We start from the raw sequence: 23,347 nt of genomic DNA, 5'->3' as shown, positions 1-23,347 counted from the left end.
CATGCTTTCAAATGTTCTAGAAACGGGCCAAAGCTTCCGCACCCAGCCAGCCTCCACTCCCCGTTCCTGAGGGTCTCTTTCTCCCCAGGGAGCCTCTCTGGGTGCTGAGAGACAAGGTCACTGCCTTTACCAGGCCTCACTTGGGCCCACAGGGGACTATTTCATCCCAAGTGTCCATCTCTCCCCCTTTTCCAGAGGCCGCCTGCCATCACACACCCGCCCGAGGCATCTGTGCCCTAGCCAGGGTTCTCACTGTCCACAGCGTGTTCGGTTCCCGCCTGGGAGGAGCAGTCCCGTGTGGCCTGGCTCTTAGCATTTCCAAAGAGGACAGATGTCCCTGCCCTCCTGCTCCTAAATTTCCCGAAATCCTGCAGGCCCTGGGGCTCCTTCCCAGACGTGCCCTGCTCCCGCAGCTGCGCAGGCTCATCATCGGACGTTCCGGCCTGGTCCAGCCAAGCCATCCACTCTCAGTACCCAGAGGAGAGCAGGGGAGGGGCGGGGAGAGGTCTGGACGCTGGGGAAGGAGGCAGGGGTACGCGGATGCTCCTCTCGCTAGTTCAAGGGTGATGACACTATACCTGCAGGGGACGGGCACTTGTGGAGTGAGGAGGCCTGGATCCTAATGGTCCCTCTGCCACTGGGAGAACCACGAGCCCTTGGACTGCTGGGGCTCAGTTTCCCCGTCTGCTCAGCCTTGAAGAGCTGTAAGAGGCCGTCCTGCACCAGGGCTTTAGAATGGGACCCTCTGCCCTCCGTGGGCCATGTCCTACTTCTCCAAGTTCTTCCTCACACCTTACCGTCTGTATTTAATCCACCACAAAACCCGTCCATGTCCCTAGGGTGTTTGACAGATGACAAAATGAAGATGTCTGGTGCTTAGGCAATGGCCGGCAAACCACGGCGTTGCACAGTCCCGTAAGGCGTGGTCTCAGCTTCCGGCCACACATGACTCAGGCCGCCCTTCCCGGGGTAGACCCGTCTCCCCAGTGAAAGTCCGGGGAGATGGGCTCCTGGGAGACGGGTAAGTACATGAGAGGCTTTGCTGTCGCAGGGGTCGGGGTCAGAGGGCTGTGTTGTTCTCCATGTCTGCAGATCTCTGAACCCCGGGAGGCTTTGGCTTAGCTCCAGACTCCACATTTGCTTGTCTTGTTGGCGTCAAAGATGGAAAACAGGACCCCCAGAAGTGATACTAACTGGCGAGGGCAGAGCTAAGCCTAAACGTGCTGCAGAGTTAGTGCCCTGGGAAGCTCTGGCACATGTGACAGTGACGGTGGCCTCTGAGCAACTGAGTCTGAGTCGGGAAGGGCTCTGCCTCCCTTCCCCCTCCAGCCCCACCCAAGGCAGTGGGGCCTCCTCCTCCATGGGGGTGGGGGCGGGGATGGTGGAAGCCACCGAGAGGGGCCGATGATGAGACAGCTGAGTGTTGAGCCCTCCGGCTCCCCACCCCTTGTGCTCAGTCCCGCTGGACAGACTGAATGTCCTCTTGTCCCCGGACACTGGCACGGGATGAACAGTGGCCCCCAGATTCAAATGTTGACATCCCAAGCCCCAGGACCTCAGAATGGGACTGCATTTGAGCCAGGGTCTTTAAAAGAGGTGTTCAGGCTAAATGAGGTCCCGCGGGTGAGCCCGGGGTCAGTAAGCTTGATGCCTTTGTAAGCAGGACCCATGTGAAGACGCAGAGGGAAGAGGGCCGTGGACAGCCAGGGAAGGGGCTCAGAAGCAGCCAACCCTGCAGACGCAAATAGATTTCCATTGTTCCGGCCGCCTGGTCTGTGCTCCTTTGTTATGGCGGCCCTGGCACACTCACACAGGCGTCAGCTCAGAGCCCTCCCCTCCCAGCCTCTGTGTTCACACACACACACACACACACACACACACACACACCCCTGGATTCAGCAGGTCAGGAACCCACGGCCCAAATCTGCCCATTGCAGTCCAGAAGTGCACTCTGGGAGGGGAAATGGTCATGGGGGCACCACGAGGGAATGAGGAGAGAAGACGGGTTGATGACTGCTCTGAGTTCGAATCCTGCTACCGGAGCACTCAAGGGCATCAGCTCAGGGAGGGGTTCGAGCCCTCAGGGAAGGGCGGCTCGTTCAGCTCATGGAGACAGGGCTTCTGGGGGTCAGGGTGCCAAGATCTTGGGAGACGCTGGGCCTGGGACTACCCTCGCACTCTTGGGGTGTATGGCCTCCTGGGTCTCACTCTAGACCCACACTCCCCTCGCAGGGGGAAGGGCCGGCGGGGCTGGCGGGGCGGAGAGGGAACGTCCTGTTACACGTTCCGTGTTTACTCTGGGCATGGTTATTGACTCCCGAGCCTTATCATTGGGTCCCCAGACGGGGCTGGGCAGGGCCCGCGTCTCTGAGCTGGGGGAGCGGCAGCCCTGCCGCCTTGTGCACCAAGGAGGAGACGAGAAGGGGCTGAGACAGGCGGTGGCAGAGCCGGGGGAAGCTGCGGGCCAGACCCACGATGAAGACACTGCCACTCTTACTGCTGCTGCTCCTGGATCTGGGCCAGGCCCAGGGACCCTTGCACAGGTGAGGCCACGGCTCCTGCACGGGGTTCTCCTGCCCTGGCAGAGGGGAGTGGAGGGGGAGACGGAGAGAAGAGTCTGAGACTTTGTGAGTCCCATGAAAAGGTGTCCCATGGGGCCACCTTGCGGGTGGCCTTTATCTGCGGCCCAGGGCAGGGCCCTCCGCAATGACGCCGGAGAGCAGGCACCTGCAGCTATAATTTGTAGCTCACAGCACTCCAGCACTTCCCCAAGGGCCTAGCCTGGGCTACCCGCAAGAGTTTCTCTGTCCCTTTCATCCAGGCCTTCCTAGAAGATTCTAGAAGGCCTATCTGCAGAAGGGAGAGGCGTCTCCGCACTGCGATTCTGAGTCTCCAGGGCAGAGGCGAGCCAGGCAGGCTAGGCAGCAGGCAGGACCGCGGCTCAGGCCGCATCCTGGGGACCCACAGGTACCCTCTGGTGTCCTAGCCCAGCCTCTCTCCGAGGGGCGGGAGGCAGAGGCACGGCCCTGCTCACACAGGCTTCGTCCTTAGGGTGCCCCTCCGAAGGCAGCCGTCTCTCCGGAAGAAGCTGAGAGCACAGGGCCAGCTCTCTGAGTTCTGGAAAGCCCACAAGGTGGACATGGTCCAGTATACCGAGACCTGCACCATGGAGCAGAGTGCCAACGAGCCCCTCATCAACTACCTGGACGTGAGGCCTACTGAGGGGGGCTGGGGAGCGGGGTTGGGGGCAGGGAGGAGGGCTCGGCCTCGGGGCATGGCCAGTGCCACACCAGCAGTGCCAAGCCACTTGGATTTCTTTGCTTGAGTGCTGCATTGGGACCGATCCCCTAGGACACTGCACACCTGGTTAAGCAGGGCCCGGGGTGACTCAGGTGCAGGGCTGCCTGCAGGACAAAGGGACATTGAAGACAAACACCCCTGGGGGAAGGGCTCTGCTTCTGCCCTCAGCCTAGCAAAATGCTTCAGTTCTCAGTCCAGTTCCCTGATGCATAAGAGGCGGCCCGGCCTCCCCCGCCTTGCACACGATGCTATTATGACAATCAGGGTGATGAGGCGGCCAGCGACTCGAGTTGATTTCCTCTCCCTGCTCCTCTTACCTTCTATTTCCCAGCCTAAACACTTCTTAGACTCTGGCCCCGGGCAGCTGGGCAGTGGTTCCCTGGGGAGCACCCACATCCCTCCCCACCGTCCCGCCCTCCCTCTCTGCAGATGGAATATTTCGGCACCATCTCCATCGGCTCCCCACCGCAGAACTTCACCGTCATCTTCGACACCGGCTCCTCCAACCTCTGGGTGCCCTCCGTGTACTGCACCAGCCCCGCCTGCCGTAAGTTGGGCTGGGGACCCCCATGGGAAATGGCGGGAGCCTGGTGCTCCCTGGGGAAGAAGCCTTGCATCCTTAGCGCTGGCTACCCCTGTGACCCCAGCGTCCCCTCTCGACCTCTGAGTCTGTCCCAGGACTGCTCACACGGAAAACAGGGCTGGGGCAGGGAGAGAGCCAAAGTGTGGCTGTTGTCCAAGAAAGTGACTTTCATGTGGAGCAGAATTAATAAGGAGAAACTCAGTCACTAAAAGGGAAATCTTTTACTCAATGACTCACTTCCTTTGGAACACACAAAGGAACGTGGGAGCAGGTCCACGCGGCTGGCTGTCTCCCAGCAGGTGGGGGGGTTGGGCTCACCTGCTCTAAGGAGGCTCAGTGCCCTGTCTCCCAGTGCCCCAGAGGTGGGGCTGCTAGGGCACAGTGGCATGGGTGGGTCCATTTGGCCAGAGGGAACTCAGGGGTTTCAGTGCGATTCAGAAAAAAAGAGCTAAAGAAAGATGGGCTCTATGCAGAAGTCCCAGAGACGTTCTGGAACCCCAAAGCTAGATGCCTGGGGCTTGGATGGGAAGTGGGGAGCAAATTCCCGGGGGGACAACTTTGTCCTTGGGTTTCCCCTGAAGGCCAGGCTCTGCCCCACGCCGGATGGCGCATTGCTGACGCCTGATAAGTGGTGCTTATCTCGGTGTGCCTCATGAGGTCACTGTGGGCAATCAGGTGTGCCAGGGACAACTCTTTGGTTCCCAATTAGGCCACACCTGTGGCTGGAGGGGTGTATGGGAGCTCACTGGGGAGGGGGCCCTCACTGAGCGTTGGGGAAAGAGACCCTGCACCCCTGGGGAGAGGGTGCGGGCAGTAGCCTAGTGGCCTCCGTAATAGCGGCACGCTTGCTTTCCAGAGATGCACCCCCAGTTCCGGCCTTCCCAGTCCAACACATACAGCGAGGTGGGGACCCCTTTCTCCATTGCATATGGCACCGGGAGTTTGACCGGAATCATCGGCGCCGACCAAGTGTCTGTGAGTGCGATTCTTTCATCTTTTCTCTCTTGGCCAGAAATGGAGGACAGAACGTTGCGCCCAGGTCTTAGGGGAGCTGTTCTGGTAGGATTTGGGAAGAGGTGGGAAGAGGGCAGGGCTTGCTGCTAGGGAACGGGATGTGCAGCAGGCAGGTAGGGGAGCAGCAGTTGGCAGCTGGGGTGGCAGCGCCGGGTCCTGGAGGGGCAGCTCCAGGGACGCACGGGGGAAGCAGCGCCCAGGGAGTGCGGCCTGTGGAGCTCCAAGGAGCTGAGTCAGGCCTCTGTTTTATGGACAAAGAAACCCAAGCCAGGAGACAAGCGAGCTCAGGTACTGAGATAAGGGGCCGAGGTAGAAGGAGGAAGTCCTTCCACAGAGACAAGACAGAGCCCAGATGTCAAAACCAAGGCCAAGGACAGCGCCGACCCCAGTGTCGAGCTCTTGATCTGCTCCTTAAATCCCTCTGACCAAGAGACAGAGAACTTGCAGGGTGTGGTGCTGTCTGGTGCTTCTTGCAGGTTTATGGACAGCAAGGCATGGCCAAGCCTTGGGGAAAGAGAGGCTGGCCTAATGAACTCCATTCCTGTTCTGGGGCAGCCCCACGGCCCACAGGGCCCAGCCTATATCAACATCCTTTCAAGGCAGGTGGGGGTTGGTTGAACATATCATTAAGCAAAAAATGCCAGGAGCAGTAAAACACCATCTATGTCAAGAATATCATACATAGAACACATGCAGCTAAAGCAGTGTGCTGCGTAGACACACACACACACACGTTCTGTATACATGTATGTAAAAGTACAACTATTTAGAAGGCTACATCCCAGATTTATCATTCTAAGAACCTCTAGAAAGAAAGGAAGGAAGAGAGAGAGTTTCCATCCACTGGTTCACTCCCCAAATACCCACAATGGCCGCAGCTAGGCTGGACTGAAGCCACGAGCCTGGGGCTCAATCGGGTCTCCCACACAGACAGCAGGAACCCAGTCACTGGAGCCCTCACTGCCGCCCCCCAGGGTCTGCATCAGCAGGAAGCTGGGGTTAGGAGCCCGAGCCAGGAATCAAACCAGACACTGGTGTGGGACAGAGGTGTCCTAGCTGGCAGCTTAGCCACAACACAAAACACCTGCCACAAGAGGGGGAATCTTAGCCTCGAGGGGCCCTGGCCCTGCCCGCTCCTTGGTGGGCTGGGCAGCCGCCAAGCCCACAGCAACTCCTGCTCCTCTTGGCTCCAGTGTCGGCTTGTGCTGCAGGACTCGCTCTCTTGGGGACAGTGAGAGGACAGTGTGGGCTCCGGTGCACCCACAGTCTCATAGGCACCAAATGCCCTCCTTCTCCGAGTCCCCGTTGCCCTTTTCTCTGCCAACAGTGCAGACTTGGAGCTGCAACCCCAGGGCAGAAATAACGTCCCAAAGGACACTCTTAACACCTACACCGACATACCATCAGGTATCCATAATACCAGCATACGCATACCAGCAATTGCACATGCCCCAGTGTGAGGGTGCAGCTCACACTGCAGTCCTTAAAGGGACAGTTAAAGCCAGCCATACATGGATAGAAAAGCAAAATCAAAGCTTCTGTTTCAAGTAGCAAAGGAACAAGAAAGCAAGCCACAAATGAATTAGCAGCAGATCAGATCCAGACAAAATAGAAGGAAGGAAATAATAGAGAGAACAGGATGCCAGGGAGATGGGAAAGCCACATAACAAAGATTAAGAAAGCCAACAGTTTACTCTTTCAAAGGGTAATAAAATCGGTGAACTTCTAAAATAGTCACAAAAAGGAAGAAAACATGACAATGTTAGAAACGAAAAATAGAGCAGTACTAAAGACAGCAGACATTAAAAGTGAGATGATATTCATAATAATTTTATACTGATAAATTTTACATTTTTAAGAAAAATCAGCAAATGCCTTAAGAAATGCAGCTACCAAAACTGACACAAGGAAAAAATAGAAAATGTGAGCACCCAATGTCTACTTTATAAAGATTTATTTATTTATCTGGAAGTCAGAGTTACACAGAGAGAAGGAGAGGCAGAGAGAGAGACAGAGGTCTTTCTTTCATCTGCTGGTTCACTCCTCAGTTGGCTGCAATGGCCGGAGCTGGGCCAATCTCAAGCCAGGATCCAGGAGCCAAGAGCCAGGAGCCAGGAGTTTCTTCCGGGTCTCCCAAGCAGGGGCAGGGGCTCAAGGAGTTGGCCCATCTTCCACTGCTTTCCCAGGCCATAGCAGAGAGCTGGATCAGAAGTGGAGCAGCAGGGACACGAACCAGTGCCCATATGGGATGCTGGCACTGCAGGCGGCGGCTTTAGCCGCTTTGCCACAGTGCCAGCCCCTCTAAACATTTAAAAGAAGAAATTCCACCAATGCTACAGAAACTCTATCGGACAGTCGGTAAAGGAGGAGCGCTCATCTTATGAATCCAGCAAAGCTCTAATAACAAAACTTGAAAAGGACTCTGTAACTAATAAGGACACAGAACTGTAAGAATTAGGGGAAAAAAAACAGAAGTTTATTTCGGTGCAAAAAAATAGAAAGCCGAAAAGAAATTAGAATTACAGACAGATCCCTCTAAATGAATGGAGATGTAAAACTCTTAATGAACTAGGACTACAAAGTAACTTTTTAAATCTGATAAAGAACATTTACAAAGCAGCCCACAGCAAACCTCATACTTGATGGTGAGTGGCTGAGAGACCTCCCTGAGAGCGGGAATGAGACGATACTCACCCTCACCACTCCCATTCAGCAGGTACTCACTATTCTAACCAGTGCAATAAGGCAAGAAAAAAACAAATTAAAGGCATTAAGATTAGAAAGGAAGAAATAGCACTGTTTTAACATATGCCAAGATTCTATTCGTAGAAAATCCAAAAGTGCCTACAGAGAGAATATCAGGATTAATAAGTGAATTTAGCAAAGTTGCTGAATATGAGGTCAGCACACAAAAATCATGTGAATTTTTATATAGCAGGAAAAACAACAAATGAAGGCAGATTTTTACTTATAATAGTACCAAAAATATCAATTATCTTGAAGTAAATTTACCAAAAACTGTGTAAGACCTCTACTCTAAAAACTGCCAAACATTACTGCATGTAATTAACAGAAGACTGACATAAATTGAAAGATAAACTGGTCTTGTGGGTTGGATAACTTAGCTTTATAAAGAAGTCAAGTAATTCCAAAGTGATCTATAAACTTAATGTCACCCAATCAAGATAACAGCAGTCTTGGTAGAAATTAATAATCTGTTTCAATCTTGATGAAGAAAAACTCTGTCAGATAATAAGACTTATTATAACGCTGTAATAATGTAGACAGTGTGATGCTGGCACAGGACTCAAAAAATGCACAGATGGAACAAATTAGAAAGTTCAGACACAGTCATCTGATGTATGTGGGACGCGCCATTACTGTCAGTGGAAACAATGATTGTGTATAGTGCTCAGTCATTTGGAGATGCATACAGGAAAAATGAAGTTTGATTCCTCCTTCACACACTATCAAACATCGAATCCATTGTAGATCTAAATGTGAAAAATAAAGCAATAAAACTGCCAGAAGAAAACATTGGTAAATGTCTTTATGATCTCAGGGTAGGCAGAATTTTCTGGAACATGTTGTAAAAATCTCTAACAATAAAGGAAAAAGTTGGTCAATTTGAATAGAATAAAATTAATATCTTATATTCATAGAATAGACAGCAGCTAGTGCTGGTGAGGACAGGGGACAATCGGGACTCTCCAAACACTGAGAGTGGCGATGCTGGCCGGTACCAGCATTGTGGAGAACTCTCTAACACCATTTACCCAGGAAGACACTTTTATACTCTGCAATCTCGCAATTCGATTTATAGGCACCTATCCAACAGAAACACAGAACTACATTCACCAAAAGACATACACAAGCAGCACTATTGCGATAGTGAGATATAGGAAACAACCCAAATTTCTACCAATGGTAGAATGGATCTGCATCCCATTACACATTCACACCACAGCATAGTAATGAGAACAAGCAAATGACATAGCCTGCAACACGCACAGTGTTGAATCACATATGCTAGATACAAAAGAGTTCATACTGCATGATTCCGCTGATATAAGATTCAAAAATAGACAAAAAGAATATATGTGGTTAGAAGTCAGGAGCCAGACTATCCTTGAGGAAGTACAACGATTGGCACAGAGCCCAAAAGGGCTCCAAGGCTTGGCAATATCGTGTTTCTTGGTTTGGGAGCTTGGTTACCTGGCATATTCGGTATATGGACTTCTACTGAACTGGACATTAATGATTTCTAAATTATTTCAACTCAAAAAGTTTATGTAAACAATTAGGAGGCAGGAAGATGGCAGAAGTCCTTGTGCCAATTACAATGATGAAAGTCAAGCAGCGAAGTCTTAGCTTCAGAACAGACGGAATCCGGGCGTCTGAGCCCCGTCACCAGTGATCCCCCAGCAGTCCTCGTGTGGGCTTCCCCCGCCAGGTGCAAGGCCTGACCGTGGTTGGCCAGCAGTTCGGAGAAAGTGTCAAGGAGCCGGGCCAGACCTTCGTGAACGCAGAGTTCGACGGCATCCTGGGCCTGGGCTACCCGTCCCTGGCTGCGGGGGGAGTGACCCCGGTGTTTGACAACATGATGGCCCAGAACCTGGTCAGTCTGCCGATGTTTTCTGTCTACATGAGCAGGTAAGGCCCACCAGGGGAAGTCGGCTGGGATTTCAGGGAGCCCACGTGGCGGCCCTGGACTTAGCAGGCAGAAGACCGGCTTGGATCTCTTGCTTGAACCCATGGCCAGCAGTGTGATCTTGGGCAAAACACTTAACCTCTTGATAAGGGGGAAATGAGGTTTGCTTCAGCAAAGAGCTGTGATGAGCCCTTTGTAAACTCTACCACACTGAGATGGGCTGTTCACTTATGTCATCAATAAATCCCAAGCCGCTTTAACATGCTAGCCATATTATTCGTGATGCTAGACCCCAGGGCACAAGGACGTAAGAAAGACAGTTCCCCATGTGGGTGGGAGGGGAGGAGAGCCAGGAAAGAAATTACAAAGTAAGCTGACCATAAAATAATTGCACACTCAAATGCAGACTGTCTATACAATGGAATATTACTTTGGCTTTGAAAGGAAGGGAATTCTGACACATGCTCCAACATGGATGCAGCTTGAGCACGCTAAGTGGAATAAGCCAGGCCAAATGCTACACGATTCCACTTCCGTGAAGTACCTGGAGCAGTCAAATTCACAGAGACAGAAAGTAGAAGGAGGGGCGCCTGGGCCTCGGGGAGGGGAAGTGGGCAGTTCTCCTTTAACACGTGGAGAGTTTTAGTTCCAAAATGAAGCATTCTGGAGATGGGCTTTGCAACAAGGAGAGTGTACTTAACGCGGCTGAGCCATCTGCTCAGAAGTGGTGAGGATGGCGGATTTTGTTACACAAGCACACTTCAAAAAGCTTAGTTAGGTCATGAGAGTCCACAGATGACAAAACACTCATTGATTTGCAAAAACTTAAGTGCATTTTCTTGATATGCATACTGTATTTTAGTAAAATGTTTTAACAAGTTAAGAGAATGGCTTAAAGGAAATTTATTTTGGTGCAAAATCATTTTGAAATCTATACATAGTTTACTCATAATATACATTTTCCAAGACCTTTTTCTGGGGTCTGTGGAATAGATTTTGTCATAATCTATTTGATTAATTAATCTGAGAGGCAGAGAGACAGAGAAACTCCCATCCACTGGCTCATTCCTTAAATGCCCTTAAGGCCAGGTCTGGGCCAGGGCCAAAGCCAGGAATCAGGAACTCAATCCAAGTCGCCCACATGGGTGGCAGGGACCTGGCTACGTGAGCCATGGCCACTGCCTCCAGCAGGAAGCTGGTGCCAAGAGCAGGGAACTGGCCGCGTGTAGTCCAACGTGGGACTCCAGGGTCTTAACTGGTATCTTAACCCTTAGCCCAAACACCCGCCCTTCTTACAGCGGTTTGGAAAAGTAATATGTGTGCTGTAGTTAGGAGAGGTCGCGAGGCTCCCAACAGAGTCTCTCGGCACTCTGTCCTGTGGTTCATGAAGGGAGGGCACCTCTTCTTCCCCACACAAGATCTCTCGCACCTGTCTGCCCTTTGCTGACCTGAGCTGGCCTTGTCCAGTGTTAAGTCCATCTCCCCACTCCCCCGCATGTGGGGAGCCCTTAATGTCCTCTGTCATGCCATGCCACCACCCCCCAAACAGCTGTAACCAGGGCCGGGCTGCACTGTGGCTGAGGGGGAGGGCTGTCCTGGTACCTCTTGTGCCCCTGCGGGTTCCTTGCTCCCGTCCAGCCCGGGGAGGAAGTGAGCCGTGATGCAGACTTGGCGGCCAGACAGCCCTGATTCACATCCTATCACTGACAAGGGTATTTGGAAAAGTTGGTGGGAACAATGAAATGAAAAGATAAATTATTTTGGTGCAAAAATTTCTGGAATCTATGCAAAGTTTTTTTTTCATAATATATACTTTCCATGAACTTTTTGAAGTCCATGCATAACGTGGCTTCATGTCCCTGGGCCTCAGCTTCCTCAAATGGATGCCAGGTTGAGGTGAGAGTTAAAGAAGATTAGAGAGGCAGGACTCCTGGCACAGACCACCAGCAATGCTAGGGGCTTCTCTGGCCACTCTACGCCCACCTTCCTGGGAGGTATTTTATTCCCTATCCCTCTACCGTCCTGCCCTGCAATGCAGTCTTGTATTGTTCTAATTCTTTCATTCTGAAATGTTTATGTCTGTTTATGTCTTATTTCCCTAGAATCTTGCAAGGTAATAGAACATAATCTGAGAAATAAAAACCAAAGAAAACCAACCAATCTCCCAGCTCTAATACATTTGCTTCCTTGTCTTGACACAGGGCAGTGAATAATACAGAAACTCCCAATACCACCGCACCCAGAGAGGGGAGAGAGGACTATAGGCTATTTAAAAAAAACTTGGACCAAAAGAAATTTCTCTTTTCAAAATTATTTATTTGAAAGACAGAGTTACAGAGAGAGACAGAGGTAGAGAGAGATCTTCCATCTGCTGGTTTACTCCCTAGATGGCTGCAATGACCAGGGCTGGGCCAGGCCAAAGCCTGGAGCCAGGAGCTTCATCTGGGTCTCCCACGTGGATGCAGGGGCCCAAGCACTTGGGTCATCGTCTGCTACTTTCCCAGGCACATTAGCAGGGAGCTGGATCAGAAGTAGAACAACCGAGACTCAAACTGGTGCCCACATGGGATGCTGGCATCGCAGGCAGCGGCTTAACCTGCTATACTACAATGCTGGTCCCTCAATTTTCTCTTTTAGTCCCATTTTCCAGCTTTTTGAGCAGTCCTTGAACTGTGGAAAAGGGTGATTTGGAGAGGGGAGTGCCATAAGTCACACAGTGCGTGTATATCCTGGATGATTTTGACCTTGGTTCTACATGGCCAGACCTGTTGTCCCCGTTTCCCACCTCTGTAACCTTTTTATCCAAGAAGCAGGAGTGCATCCACAAATCACTGGGTGCAGCCATTTCTACCCTTGAGTGAAAAAGGCCCAGACTGGAGCAGTGTAGACACCGCTTGGGACACCTGCGTTCCATATCTGACTGCCTGGGTTCCAGTCCCAGCTCCACTCCCAATTCCAGCCCCCTACTGATGTGCACCCGGGAGGCGGTGGTGATGGCTTAAGTAGCTGAGTCCCTGCCATCCATGTGGGAGACCCAAATGGAGCTCCTGGCTCCTGGCTTTGGCCTGCATCAGCCCCAGCTTTTGCAGGCATTTGGGGCGTGAACCAGCAAGTGGAAGATCTCTCTCGCGGTGTGTCGGTGTCTTTCAGCCTTTCAAATAAATAGATAATTAAAAAAAAAAAAAAAAAGAATGTGCAGACTAAGCAGCTTGCAGGGGTCGGAGGTCATGGTCTCGAGGCCCAGCTGACATTTCTGCCGACCCAGTACTCGGCCTGAGTGCCCAGACCAAGCTGCAAAGCCCGCCCAAAGGGTTTCCGGGACCTCTTCCTCAACAACGTGCCTCTCTCTCCACGCAGTAACCCCGAAGGTGGTTCGGGGAGTGAGCTGACGTTTGGAGGCTACGACTCCTCCCATTTCTCTGGGAGCCTGAATTGGGTGCCGGTCACTAAGCAAGGCTACTGGCAGATTGCACTGGATGAGTGAGTATCCTCCGGGGGTAGCCGGTGCCGTGGGAGAAACCCTCCCAGGCCTGATCAGTGGGCTGGAGCGGCAGAGGTGCCGAGTGAAGGTGCCAGAAGGGGTCTGAGCATCCCAGCAAGCCGCACACACTCACACACAAGGCCAAAGCCGAGCGGCCCGGGAAGGCAATGGGAATGGGACTCAGATTTGCTCTCCACAGAGCTTGGGGGAAAGCGAGACACGCATGTGGATCACGGCCAAGGGAAGTGGAAGGTGCTGGTGCCCGCGAGAGGAGCCCACCGTGGTGCAGCAGCCAGCATGGGACGGCTTCTCTCTAAAGCACCTGCTAGGGTTTTGGTGGGGAGGCAGCATTGAACCTAAGCCTGCACCACATACTGCGTCTGGGCACGGAGCACTTGAGGATGTACCAGTAGATGTGTGCTCCATCCCTAGTGCTGGGTCAGACAATGCAGGGTTGCACGCAGGTGGAATTCAAGTTCCAGCCCCTGAAAGGTGACGGGCATTAGCGATACAAAAATGAAGGCGCTTCAGGGCTCGCTGGCTGCTGAGGGCTTCCAGGCTGCAAGGATTACCCACTGAGGGGTCAAGGCATCGTTTTAGGGACTCACAGCCTCCATTTTTTAAGGAAGGGGAATAGACAGAAAATGTTGGATTGAATTTCCCATGTGTTTCTGTGTGTACTGGGTCAAAAAAAATGCATTCCTTACCATGGATTTCAGTCCTGCGAGGGACCAAATTGGTCCTCACTTGTGTGCCCAGAGTCCTGGCGAGCCAACGGGGAGTGAGGGTTACCCAGGGGGCTGACGGCTGTCCCTCCGCCCTCAGGATCCAGGTGGGAGGCTCCCCCATGTTCTGCCCTGAGGGCTGCCAGGCCATTGTGGACACAGGGACCTCCCTCATCACCGGCCCCTCAGACAAAATCATTCAGCTGCAAGCCGCCATTGGAGCGACGCCCATGGATGGAGAAGTGAGCGCCTGCCTGGTGCGGGAGGGGTGGGCGCGGGAGAGCCGGCCCTCCCCTGGAAGATACGAGGCTCAGCACGGCTGCCTGGGCTGTGTTTTAGTACGCCGTGGAGTGTGAGAACCTCAACATCATGCCAGATGTCACTTTTGTCATCAACGGTGTCCCCTACACTCTGAGTGCCACGGCCTACACCCTGCCGGTAAGGACTGTTTCCTTATTCTGCAAGTCACAGGGCCCTCCCCACCTGCTGTCACTTCCCCCTCTGGAGCTGTCACATGCACGCAGCCTGTGTGTTCACCTCTTGCTGGTGCCAGGGCTGCTGGGACGTGGCTTTCCCCCTGGGAGGGATGCGTCCAGCGGGTTCTGATGCCCAGCTGTGCTGCGAGGCTGCGCAGATTTCAGGAAGTTTTCTGAAACGGACAGAATCCTCGCCAGGTCAGACTGCAGATATTACCATCCCATTTCACAGATGAGGATACTGAGAATCAGCCCTAAGTAACTGAGGTCCAGAGATGAGCAGCTTGGAGGGAGGGTGGCCTGCAGAATAAGGTTATTTGAGGAGACGTCACAAAGTTCATGGAAAATGGAATTAACCAAATTTATTTAGGTGCAATTTTTGAAGTCTATACGTCATTTATTCATAATACACATTTTCCACGCTGTTTGAGGACCCCTCCTACTCCTTGTGCCATTCAAATGAGCATTATCTCTCTAGGAAGAGCATGTCTTGTTCTCTAAGTTCTCAAGTTTAGAAGGAAGGCCAGAGAGAGGGGGAGCTCCCAGGCGTCTGGGGAGCCTGCGATTGCCTCACGGCCCAGGCGGCCTGGATTTGCAGCGTGGCGGCTCCGTGGCGGCACACTATACCACGCTCTTCCACCCAGGAGGCACCCACGGCATCAGTGACGGTGACTGTGCCGGGATGGAGGTGCTAAGGAGCAGGCAGGGCTTGCGCTGTACTGCCCGTGCCCGGATCTCCGCTAACACCACCCCAAGGCCACCAAATAGGAACAGACAACCCAAGTGAAAGCAAATGTTTGCTCTAAAACACAGCTTCATGGTCGGCCCCTCAGCCCCCGTGACATGGGAATTCTGGCCCGCCCCTGTGACCCGCAGGATGTGCAGGCACACACCTGTCACCCCTCCGGCACCCTCCCGCCCACCTCCCGCTCGTGCCCACACCCTTCTCAGCCCGTGTGGCGCCCGGGTCCTTTCCTGCTAGTGGATTCCAATCAGAGCCTCCTCTGGCCACAGGGATGCTGCACCAGGTTTGCCTTTTTATCCCCTTCTCCACGTGGAGCCCCCAGCCCTCTAAATTCCCCAACTCCTCCGTCAGCATCCTCCATTGCAACTGCCTGCTGGCCAGACCACACCGCCCGAACCCCGAGTCTTTGCCAAACCGAAACAGTAAGAACCAGGGGAGCTGCAGGTGGCTTCTCGCTTTGCCTCTACAAGGGGTCACACCCCTGATTCTTCCCAGAACATCCAGACGGTGACCGCAGTGCAGTCCCCTATGGGCCACATCTCTCAAACGAATCTAAGTTGTGCTTTGCTGGGAACTAAAGAGGCCAGAATTTAAACCAAGATCTCCAAGCACCAAACCTGGTGCTCTCCCAGCCGTCCGAGGTTTCAGTCTGCCCCATGTAACATGATGATGGGGGCGGGGGAGAGGAAGAGGGAGGGAGTGGAAGTGCACAGCAAATGAACACTTCTCAAGGTTGTAGCACAGAGGCACCCGGCCACATGAAGGAATCTGTCCAAAAAATTAAATTTACCAAGCAAATTGGGGGCAGGGCGGGGAGTAGAGGAAGCAGGCAGCAGAAGCCACCCCAAATGGTGGCCCCCACCAGGCGTCCGAGGCCACTCACTGCTGGATGCGGCCACCAGCACTCAAGGCAGTTTCTGGGCAGTTCCCTGCCTTCTTCCTCCTATGTGATTTGCATGCTTCTTCTGAACCCCAGGACTTCGTGGACGGAATGCAGTTCTGCGGCAGTGGCTTTCAGGGACTGGACATCCAGCCGCCAGCTGGGCCCCTCTGGATCCTGGGGGATGTCTTCATCCGGCAGTTCTACTCGGTCTTTGACCGTGGGAGCAACCGCGTGGGGCTGGCCCCTGCAGTCCCCTAGGTGGGCCCCTGTGTCTGCGCCTCCCCAGCACCTGCTCTGCCTGTTGGGCTGGGGCCTTCTTTACATCTGTCAAAAAGTCATTTTCTGGGGCCGGTGTGGTTAAGCCACAGCCTGTGCCACTGGCATTCCACACTGGCATCCTGTCTGCTCCTCTTCTGACCCAGCTCCCAGCTAATGGCCTGGGAGGGCAGCAGAAGATGGCCCAAGTGCTTGGGCCCCTGCCACACACATGGGAGACCCAGCTGGGGTTCCAGGCTCCTGGCTTTGGCCTGCGGCCATCTGGGGAGTGAACCAGCAGGCAGAAGATCTCTCTCTCTCTCTCTGTCTGTCACTCTTTCAAATAAATAAAAAAGAAATCTTAAAAAATTTCATTGTCCACATAATTCAGTCATTCCTAGAGTTGCAAATTGCAAGAGGGCTAACATTGCATGAGAGCAACACACACTCACAACTTCACACACACAGACCTCCTCCAGCACGAGATAAGAATTAAGTTGCGTGTTCAGGCACGCAGTGTATGGAAATCTCCAAACAGACACACACAAGCACACACACACACTCATACAGACGACAATATAATAATATGCACCCCCACCCAACCAGAGCAGCCCAGCCACACGTGCCGCCACAGTCTTCTGTCTCCAGCTCCACAAGCTTGGATCACTTTGGAACAGATCAAGCATCATGCCCTTTGTCCCAAATATTTCTGATATCCTTAAACACGCAGCCAGCATTCAAATGTCTTCTGTTGTCTCACAAATGTTCGACCATTTTTACAGCAGACTGGCTCATAACAGGATTCAAATGAAGCCCGAAAACTCAGGCCTCCCACGTTCGGAATTGGATGTTTGACGTCCAGAGGTGTCCCTGCACGTGCCTCTCTGAGCCCACCTTGCCTACAAGATGGTAGTTAGCACTACAGGCCTGGTTTTTTGACAAAAATATGTTATAGGTGGTGCAGGGGACTTGCTGTCGTGTCCTACCAGGAGGCAGACAGAGCCTGGTGCCTCTCTGTGGCTAGTGTTAGCCCCCATGAACGGGCTTGGAGGTGACCTCACCCAGTCACCTCAGCGTCCCTTTAGCGTTTTAACCATTGGTTTTTGCAGCCATTGATGGTGATGGCTTAAAAACACTCAGCTGGGGGCCGCATTATGGCAGAGCAGGCAAAGCTGCTGCCTTCAGCCCTGGCATCCCATCTGGACGCCGGTTCGAGTCCTGGCTGCTCCACTTCCAATCCAGCTCCCTGCTATGTCCTGGGAAAGCAGCAGAAGATGGCCCAAGTGTTTGGGCCCCTGTCACTCATGTGGGAGACCCAGAAGAAGCTCCTGGCTCCTGGCCTTGACCTGGCCCAACCTCAGCCATGTGTGGAGGGAACCAGTGGATGGAAGATCTCTCTCTGTGTGTCTCACCTTCTCTCTCTGTAACTCTGCCTTTCAAATAAATAAATAAATAACATCTTTTTTAGAAAGAAAGAAAAACACTCAGCCTTGAGGGGCTGAGACAGCGTTCTTCTAATGCCAATGTTCCTTCCGCATTTGTAGCTGGAATCCTTTCATAAAAAAATAATCTTCCCTGTTCAACCGCTGGCTCACCGTGAGGTGTAGCCCTTACAGGACACAAGACGACTGCTTGGGTTTTCCTTCCCTTTCTTCGCCAGCTTTCAGAATCGTGGGTTGGGGCTAGAGCGAATGCCAGCGGATTTGAACACTGGATGTGCGTCAGTTGGCTGCAGTTTTTTAAAAATGCTTAAATCACCCCACCTCCGGCAGGTGGACAGGTACTTCCTGTGAGCGTTTCCAGCCTGTCTGGCTCCCCGCTAGCCCACGTGGGGCCTCAGCCATCGTCCCATTGCCGTGGTTTCTGGCAGTCAGCCTACGTGTGTGCTGTGAACTGAGTATTTTCCAGTATATGGGAGAGAGAACAAGAGGGGGAGGGAGCCCAGCAGGAGTCAGAGTGAGAGTGGGAGCAAGAGAGAGATTGAGGAGAGAGAGGGAGGTTGGGAGGGGTCCTTTCACACCTGGGACCCCAGGGCCTACCCCAGGGAGCTGCTGTGGAGACGCTGGTCCAGGACCAGCTCTGTTCCGGCAGGATCTGTTACCAACAGAAGCAGCTAATTTTTCTCCTCCTCCCTTTAGGATTTGTGTCTTTCAAAAAGAGAAGTATCTTCAGTTTGCGCTTGTTATAAAACAGGCACAGGTGCTCTGTGACCCGCCCTCGCAGAGGAACACACTGATGTCCGCTGCTTACGGACTGTATTCTCGGCGCTCAGGGACAGGCAGAGGCAGCCGGGGCAAGGAAGCCTTGTTCCCTCCAAAACAAGTCAGGGTGGGCACTTGCACGGTGGTGAAGTCGCTGCTTGGGGCACCTGTGTTCCATACTGGAGGGCCTTGCTCAGGGCCCAGCTACTCTGCTTCTGACCTGGCTTCCTGCTGATGCACACCCTGGGAGGCAGCAGGTGACGGCTCAAGTACTTGGGTCCCTGCCACCCACATGGGAGGCCTGGATGGAGTTCCAGCCAAACAGCCTGGATTCACATTGGCGCTCTGCCTTTCCTGTCTCTGAACACTCTCCTCACTGAGCTCTTGGGATGTCAGTGAGTTTCCCAGGGTGGATCTTGGCCCAGGGTGTCAGCTTCCCTTCCCCATGGGTGTTGGGCTCTGAGTATATTATGGCTTCACATGCACACACACACGTGCATGCATACATGTGCATACACACACACATGCACCTATACATACACTCACACAAATACACAAACACATAAACTCACATGCACACACACACACGCACACACTCACGCATGCACACGCACACACACTTGTTTTGTTTTTATGGTTTCTTGTCCTCTTTTTTTCTTGTTTTTGTAATTGTTTGTTTGTTTACTAAAAGATCAGAGTAAGTTTGGAACAGCGGGATCCAACCAAGCCATCCAGCTGAGCAGATAACAACACGGCCTCAGGAGTCAGACGGGCCTGGGCCAGATTCCCAGCACCACTTGAGGGGCCCCTGCACCCCACTTTGCTCATCTGTCAAGTGGGTGTGATGATAGCAACTGCGTCACAGAGTCGGCACAGACAAGTCTCACGGAGGGAGGAGGCTGGCGACCCCTCCTCTCCGTCAACGCACTCTCCTAGCCGTGCGGGAGCCTGCGTTAGAACCCAGCCCTGCAGGCTTGCTCCCTCAGGTCCCTGCTGCCCAGGGCGCCCCACGAGCTCAGTCAGGAGTCTGGGGGTGGTGTGGCCGGATGTGGAGCAATCACGACCACAGCCCTGCCAGCTCGTCTCCAAGATGCTTCTCTGGCCCTGGTTCCTTGTCCCCGTCTCCCTAGCCATTCCTGCACACCCGGAATATTTCCCAACACCCTTCCTAACGCTTGGATTCTGCACTTTCCGCCCTCCCAACTCACCAGTGCCTGGCTGGACCATGCCCCTGAGCCCAGCTCACATCACATCTCCCCTGCTGCGCCCCAGTGACATCCACACTGGCACGACTTTCAGGGTGCACTGGGGCCTTGCCTCGGGGTGACCCCCCTGCTCCCCTCACATCAAGCCAACCCTGAAACACACTGACACCCCCATCTTCTCATTTGCACCTGTTGCCAGAAGAGCCACGACGCCCCAAAGTGACCCCCTCCCGTGAGTGTCAGGAGTGCAGTGAAGAGACAGAAGACCCTGTGCTCTGAAGAACCAAGAGGAGTCCCAGCATTCATGGAGGGGCCGGCATTGTGGCAGGAGGCCTAAGCCGCCACTTGCAACACCTGCATCCCACTTTGGAGAGCTGGTTCAAGTCCTGGCTGCTCCACTTCCAATCCAGCTCCCTGCTGAAGATGGCCCAAGTGCTTGGGCCCCTGTACCCACATAAGAGATCAGGATGGAGTTCTGGCTATTGTAGCCATTTGGGGAGCAAACCAGTGGATGGAAGATCTCTCTTGATCTGCCTTTCAAATAAATAAATAAATCTTTAAAAAAAGAAAGCTTATAGAAAACACATATAAAATTATACACACATTTTAATTTTTTGTGGCAAAATAAACTTTTTCTTTTTTTTCTTTTTTTTTCTTTCTTTTTTTTTTTTTTGACAGGCAGAATGGACAGTGAGAGAGAGAGACAGAGAGAAAGGTCTTCCTTTGCCGTTGGTTCACCCTCCAATGGTTGCTATGGCCAGTGCATTGCGGCCGGCGTTCTGCGGCCGGCGGGCGCACCGCGCTGATCCGATGGCAGGAGCCAGGTACTCATCCTGGTCTCCCATGGGGTGCAGGGCCCAAGCACTTGGGCCATCCTCCACTGCACTCCCTGGCCACAGCAGAGAGCTGGCCTGGAAGAGGGGCAACCGAGACAGAATCCGGCACCTAGAATCCAGTGTGCCGGCGCCGCAAGGCGGAGGATTAGCCTAGTGAGCCGTGGCGCCGGCCGCAAAATAAACTTTTTCAAAAAGTTTTATTTATTTATTTGAAAGTCAAAGTTACACAGAGAGAGGGAGAAAGAGAGAGAGAGAGAGAGAGAGAGAGAGAGAGAGAGGTCTTCCATCTGCTGGTTCACTCCCCAGATGGCTGCAACGGCCTGGGCTGGGCCAGGCTGGAGGCAGGAGCTTCATCTGGGTTTCCCATGTAGGTGGCAGGGGCCCAGGCACTTGGGCCATCTTCTGCTGTTTTTCCTGGGCCATTAGCAGGGAGCTGGATTGGAAGTGGAGCAGCTGGGACACGAATCAGTGCCCATATGGGATGTCGGCATCACAGACGGTGGCTTTCCCCGCTACGCCACATGGCTGGCCCCTACACTTACCTCTTTAATTCCATTTCTCCATGAACTTTTTCAAGGATCCTCACAAACGGGCCTCTTAGCACCAAGGCCGTGTTTCAAAGTGGGTGACCTGTGTCCTGTAGCCTCTCTGTGTGCCCCTCTCCTGCCAGCCAGGGCCTCTTTTCCTACCCCCAAATCACTTTTCATTCTAATCAGCCAGTTTCTCTCCTCCACCTGCCCCGCTCCTGCGCATGCGCGTGCTCCACGCCCTTCTTGGCCGCCTCTAAGCCCCCACACCCTTTGTCTTCGTTTCTTGCATCTTTATTTGCTCCCTGTCTTATTTCCACTGAAAAATGCAAGTACCCATTTGTATGACTCCAAAGGCCCGTGTGCTCAGATTACTGAATGAATGACCGCAAGAGGCAAAGGAGGAAGCACCCGGAGCCACAGCACAAGCGCTGCCAGGGCCTCCTCCGCAGGCCAGAAGCGCCGCGTCACTCCCCACGGGAGCGTGTGTCAGAGAAAAGGGAAGTTGCTGACTTGTGATCCACGTGGACGGAGGAAGTGGAGCTACCCAGGGTGGCCGGTGACTCAGCTTCCAAAGGCGGCGGGCAGAGTTCTGCCAGCATCGCGAAAGCCCAGGTTTCAGTCCCGCGCTCCGAAAGCACCTGCCGCAGCGGGGAGGCGGCCGCAGCCGCACATGGACCCCGCGGGAGCTTCTGCCTGTTCTCTGAGAAACCACACGGCTCTGCGCGCTCTCTCTCGCTCTCTCTCTCTCTTACACACACACACCACACACACACACACGTTCCATTTAAACCTTGTCTTGGCGCCAGCATTGTGACACAGTGGGTTACACAGCTGCTTGTGACACTGGCATTCCATCCTGGAGCGCCGGCTGGAGTCCCGGCTGCTGTGCGTCCGAGCCAGCTCCCTGCAAATGCGCCTGAGAAGGCAGCAGGAGATGCCCAAGTGCTTGGGCCCCTGCACCCACGTGGGAGACGCAGATGGGATCCCAGGCTCCCGGCTTCGGTGTGGCCAGGCCCCAGCCTTGAGGCCATTTAGGGAATGATCCAGGAGACAGAGGATCAGTGTGTGTGTGTGTGTGTGTGTGTGTGAGAGAGAGAGAGAGAGAGAGAGAGAGAGAGAGAAAGACTCTCCCTTTCTAATAAATAAATAAATCTTTTTATTTAAAAAATCTTAGAAAAAGAAGAAGATGAGGAACAGGGCGACAATTAAAGAGCAAATCAGCCACCATAACTCGGAGGGTGGCCCGAGCCGGGGTGTACTGCTGCACTTTTCCCCAGTGGCTGAAATAGAACATTTTGGCAGGGTGCCCTGTCCAGCATCGCCCTCCGTGGAAAGCAGCGCATCCGCCCTGCAGGCATGTTTGCATATCGGAAGAAGGAAATGAACTTTAGCTTTGGTTCCACCAGAAACTCCACGGCAGGCCTGTATGCGGAGTGGTGGGTGTGGGATGCCAGGTCCTGGCTCTGGCCTTAGGGTGCGAGCAGCAGCCTGGAGACTCCTGTCCCACATGGCAGGACCGCTGACAGCGAGGGGTGTTAGACAAAGGCGTGGGCCAGCTGGGGCCAAAGCCTGCCCAGAAGGGGATGGAGGGTGCGGCAGGTGCAGGCACCCTGGGCCATGAGCGCTGGTGACCGCCCCGGGTTGGGCATCGTCAGAACTCCCTCCCGTCCCCTTTCATCTGCAGCCGCAGTCTCCAAGGCGCGGCTCAGGCAGCTCACACGCCAGCATCTGAAGTCACTGGGGGCTCCGCCATCCTCAGGGTGGCTCGCACAGTCTCACCCGAGAGCCCTGGGAGGTGTTAGGACCAGCCTTACATCGCTCACGTCTACTGGGGTGTGTGTGTGTGTGTGTGTGAGAGAGAGAGAGAGAGAGATGAGTGTATGATGTGTGGTGTGTGTATGTGTGTGTGGTATGTGTGTGTGATGTGTGTGTGAGATGGGGGTATGGTGTGTGGTATATGTGGTGTGTGTGTGTGATGGGAATATGGTGTGTGGTATGGTCTGGTGTGTGTGGGTGTGTTGTGAGATAGGAGTGTGGTGTGGTGTGTGTATGTGTGTGAGGTGGGGGTATTTGTGTGTAGTGTTGTGTGTGGTATGGTGTATGTGATGGAGGTATAAGTGTGATGTTTGGTATGTGTGGTGTGTGTGTGTGAGGTGTGCTGTGTGTGATGGAGGTATGATGTGTGATGTTTGGTATGTGATATGTGTGTGTGATGGAGATATGGTGTATGTGTGTGAGATGGGGTGTGGTGTGTGGTGTGGTGTGGTGTGTGTGTGGGGCTGTGAGATAGGAGTACGGTGTGCTCTGTGTGTGTGTACATGCATGCGTGTACAATAACGAGGACAGGGTAAGACGGGAGGACCTGACCTCCTCCCTCCAGGCTGGTGGTGAGACCGAGTCCAGCACACCTGTGTGTATCTGAAAATTCCACCAACAGAAGGGCCAAGGCAGTTGGAGCCCCC

General features: G+C 53.4%; 1 protein-coding gene across 2 annotated transcripts; it reads left to right on the top strand.

Annotated features, from left to right (window-relative positions):
* The first annotated feature begins 982 nt into the window (after window positions 1–982).
* On the top strand, window positions 983–16,482 carry CTSE (cathepsin E). 2 transcript variants are annotated; one of them, NM_001082244.1, is given in 11 exon segments: window positions 2,431–2,529; window positions 2,532–2,538; window positions 2,540–2,543; window positions 3,052–3,208; window positions 3,730–3,847; window positions 4,740–4,858; window positions 9,351–9,550; window positions 12,906–13,028; window positions 13,855–13,996; window positions 14,094–14,192; window positions 15,952–16,476. In NM_001082244.1, coding segments are annotated over 11 exon segments (1,188 nt in total). In that variant the 5' UTR covers window positions 2,431–2,475; the 3' UTR covers window positions 16,117–16,476.
* The last annotated feature ends 6,865 nt before the right edge of the window (window positions 16,483–23,347 follow it).

The sequence above is a fragment of the Oryctolagus cuniculus genome, chromosome 13 (genome assembly GCF_051225735.1).
Source record: "Oryctolagus cuniculus isolate XC-2025 breed Fujian yellow rabbit chromosome 13, ASM5122573v1, whole genome shotgun sequence".
Taxonomy (NCBI): domain Eukaryota; kingdom Metazoa; phylum Chordata; class Mammalia; order Lagomorpha; family Leporidae; genus Oryctolagus; species Oryctolagus cuniculus.
This window is presented reverse-complemented; position numbering and strand designations above follow the sequence as displayed.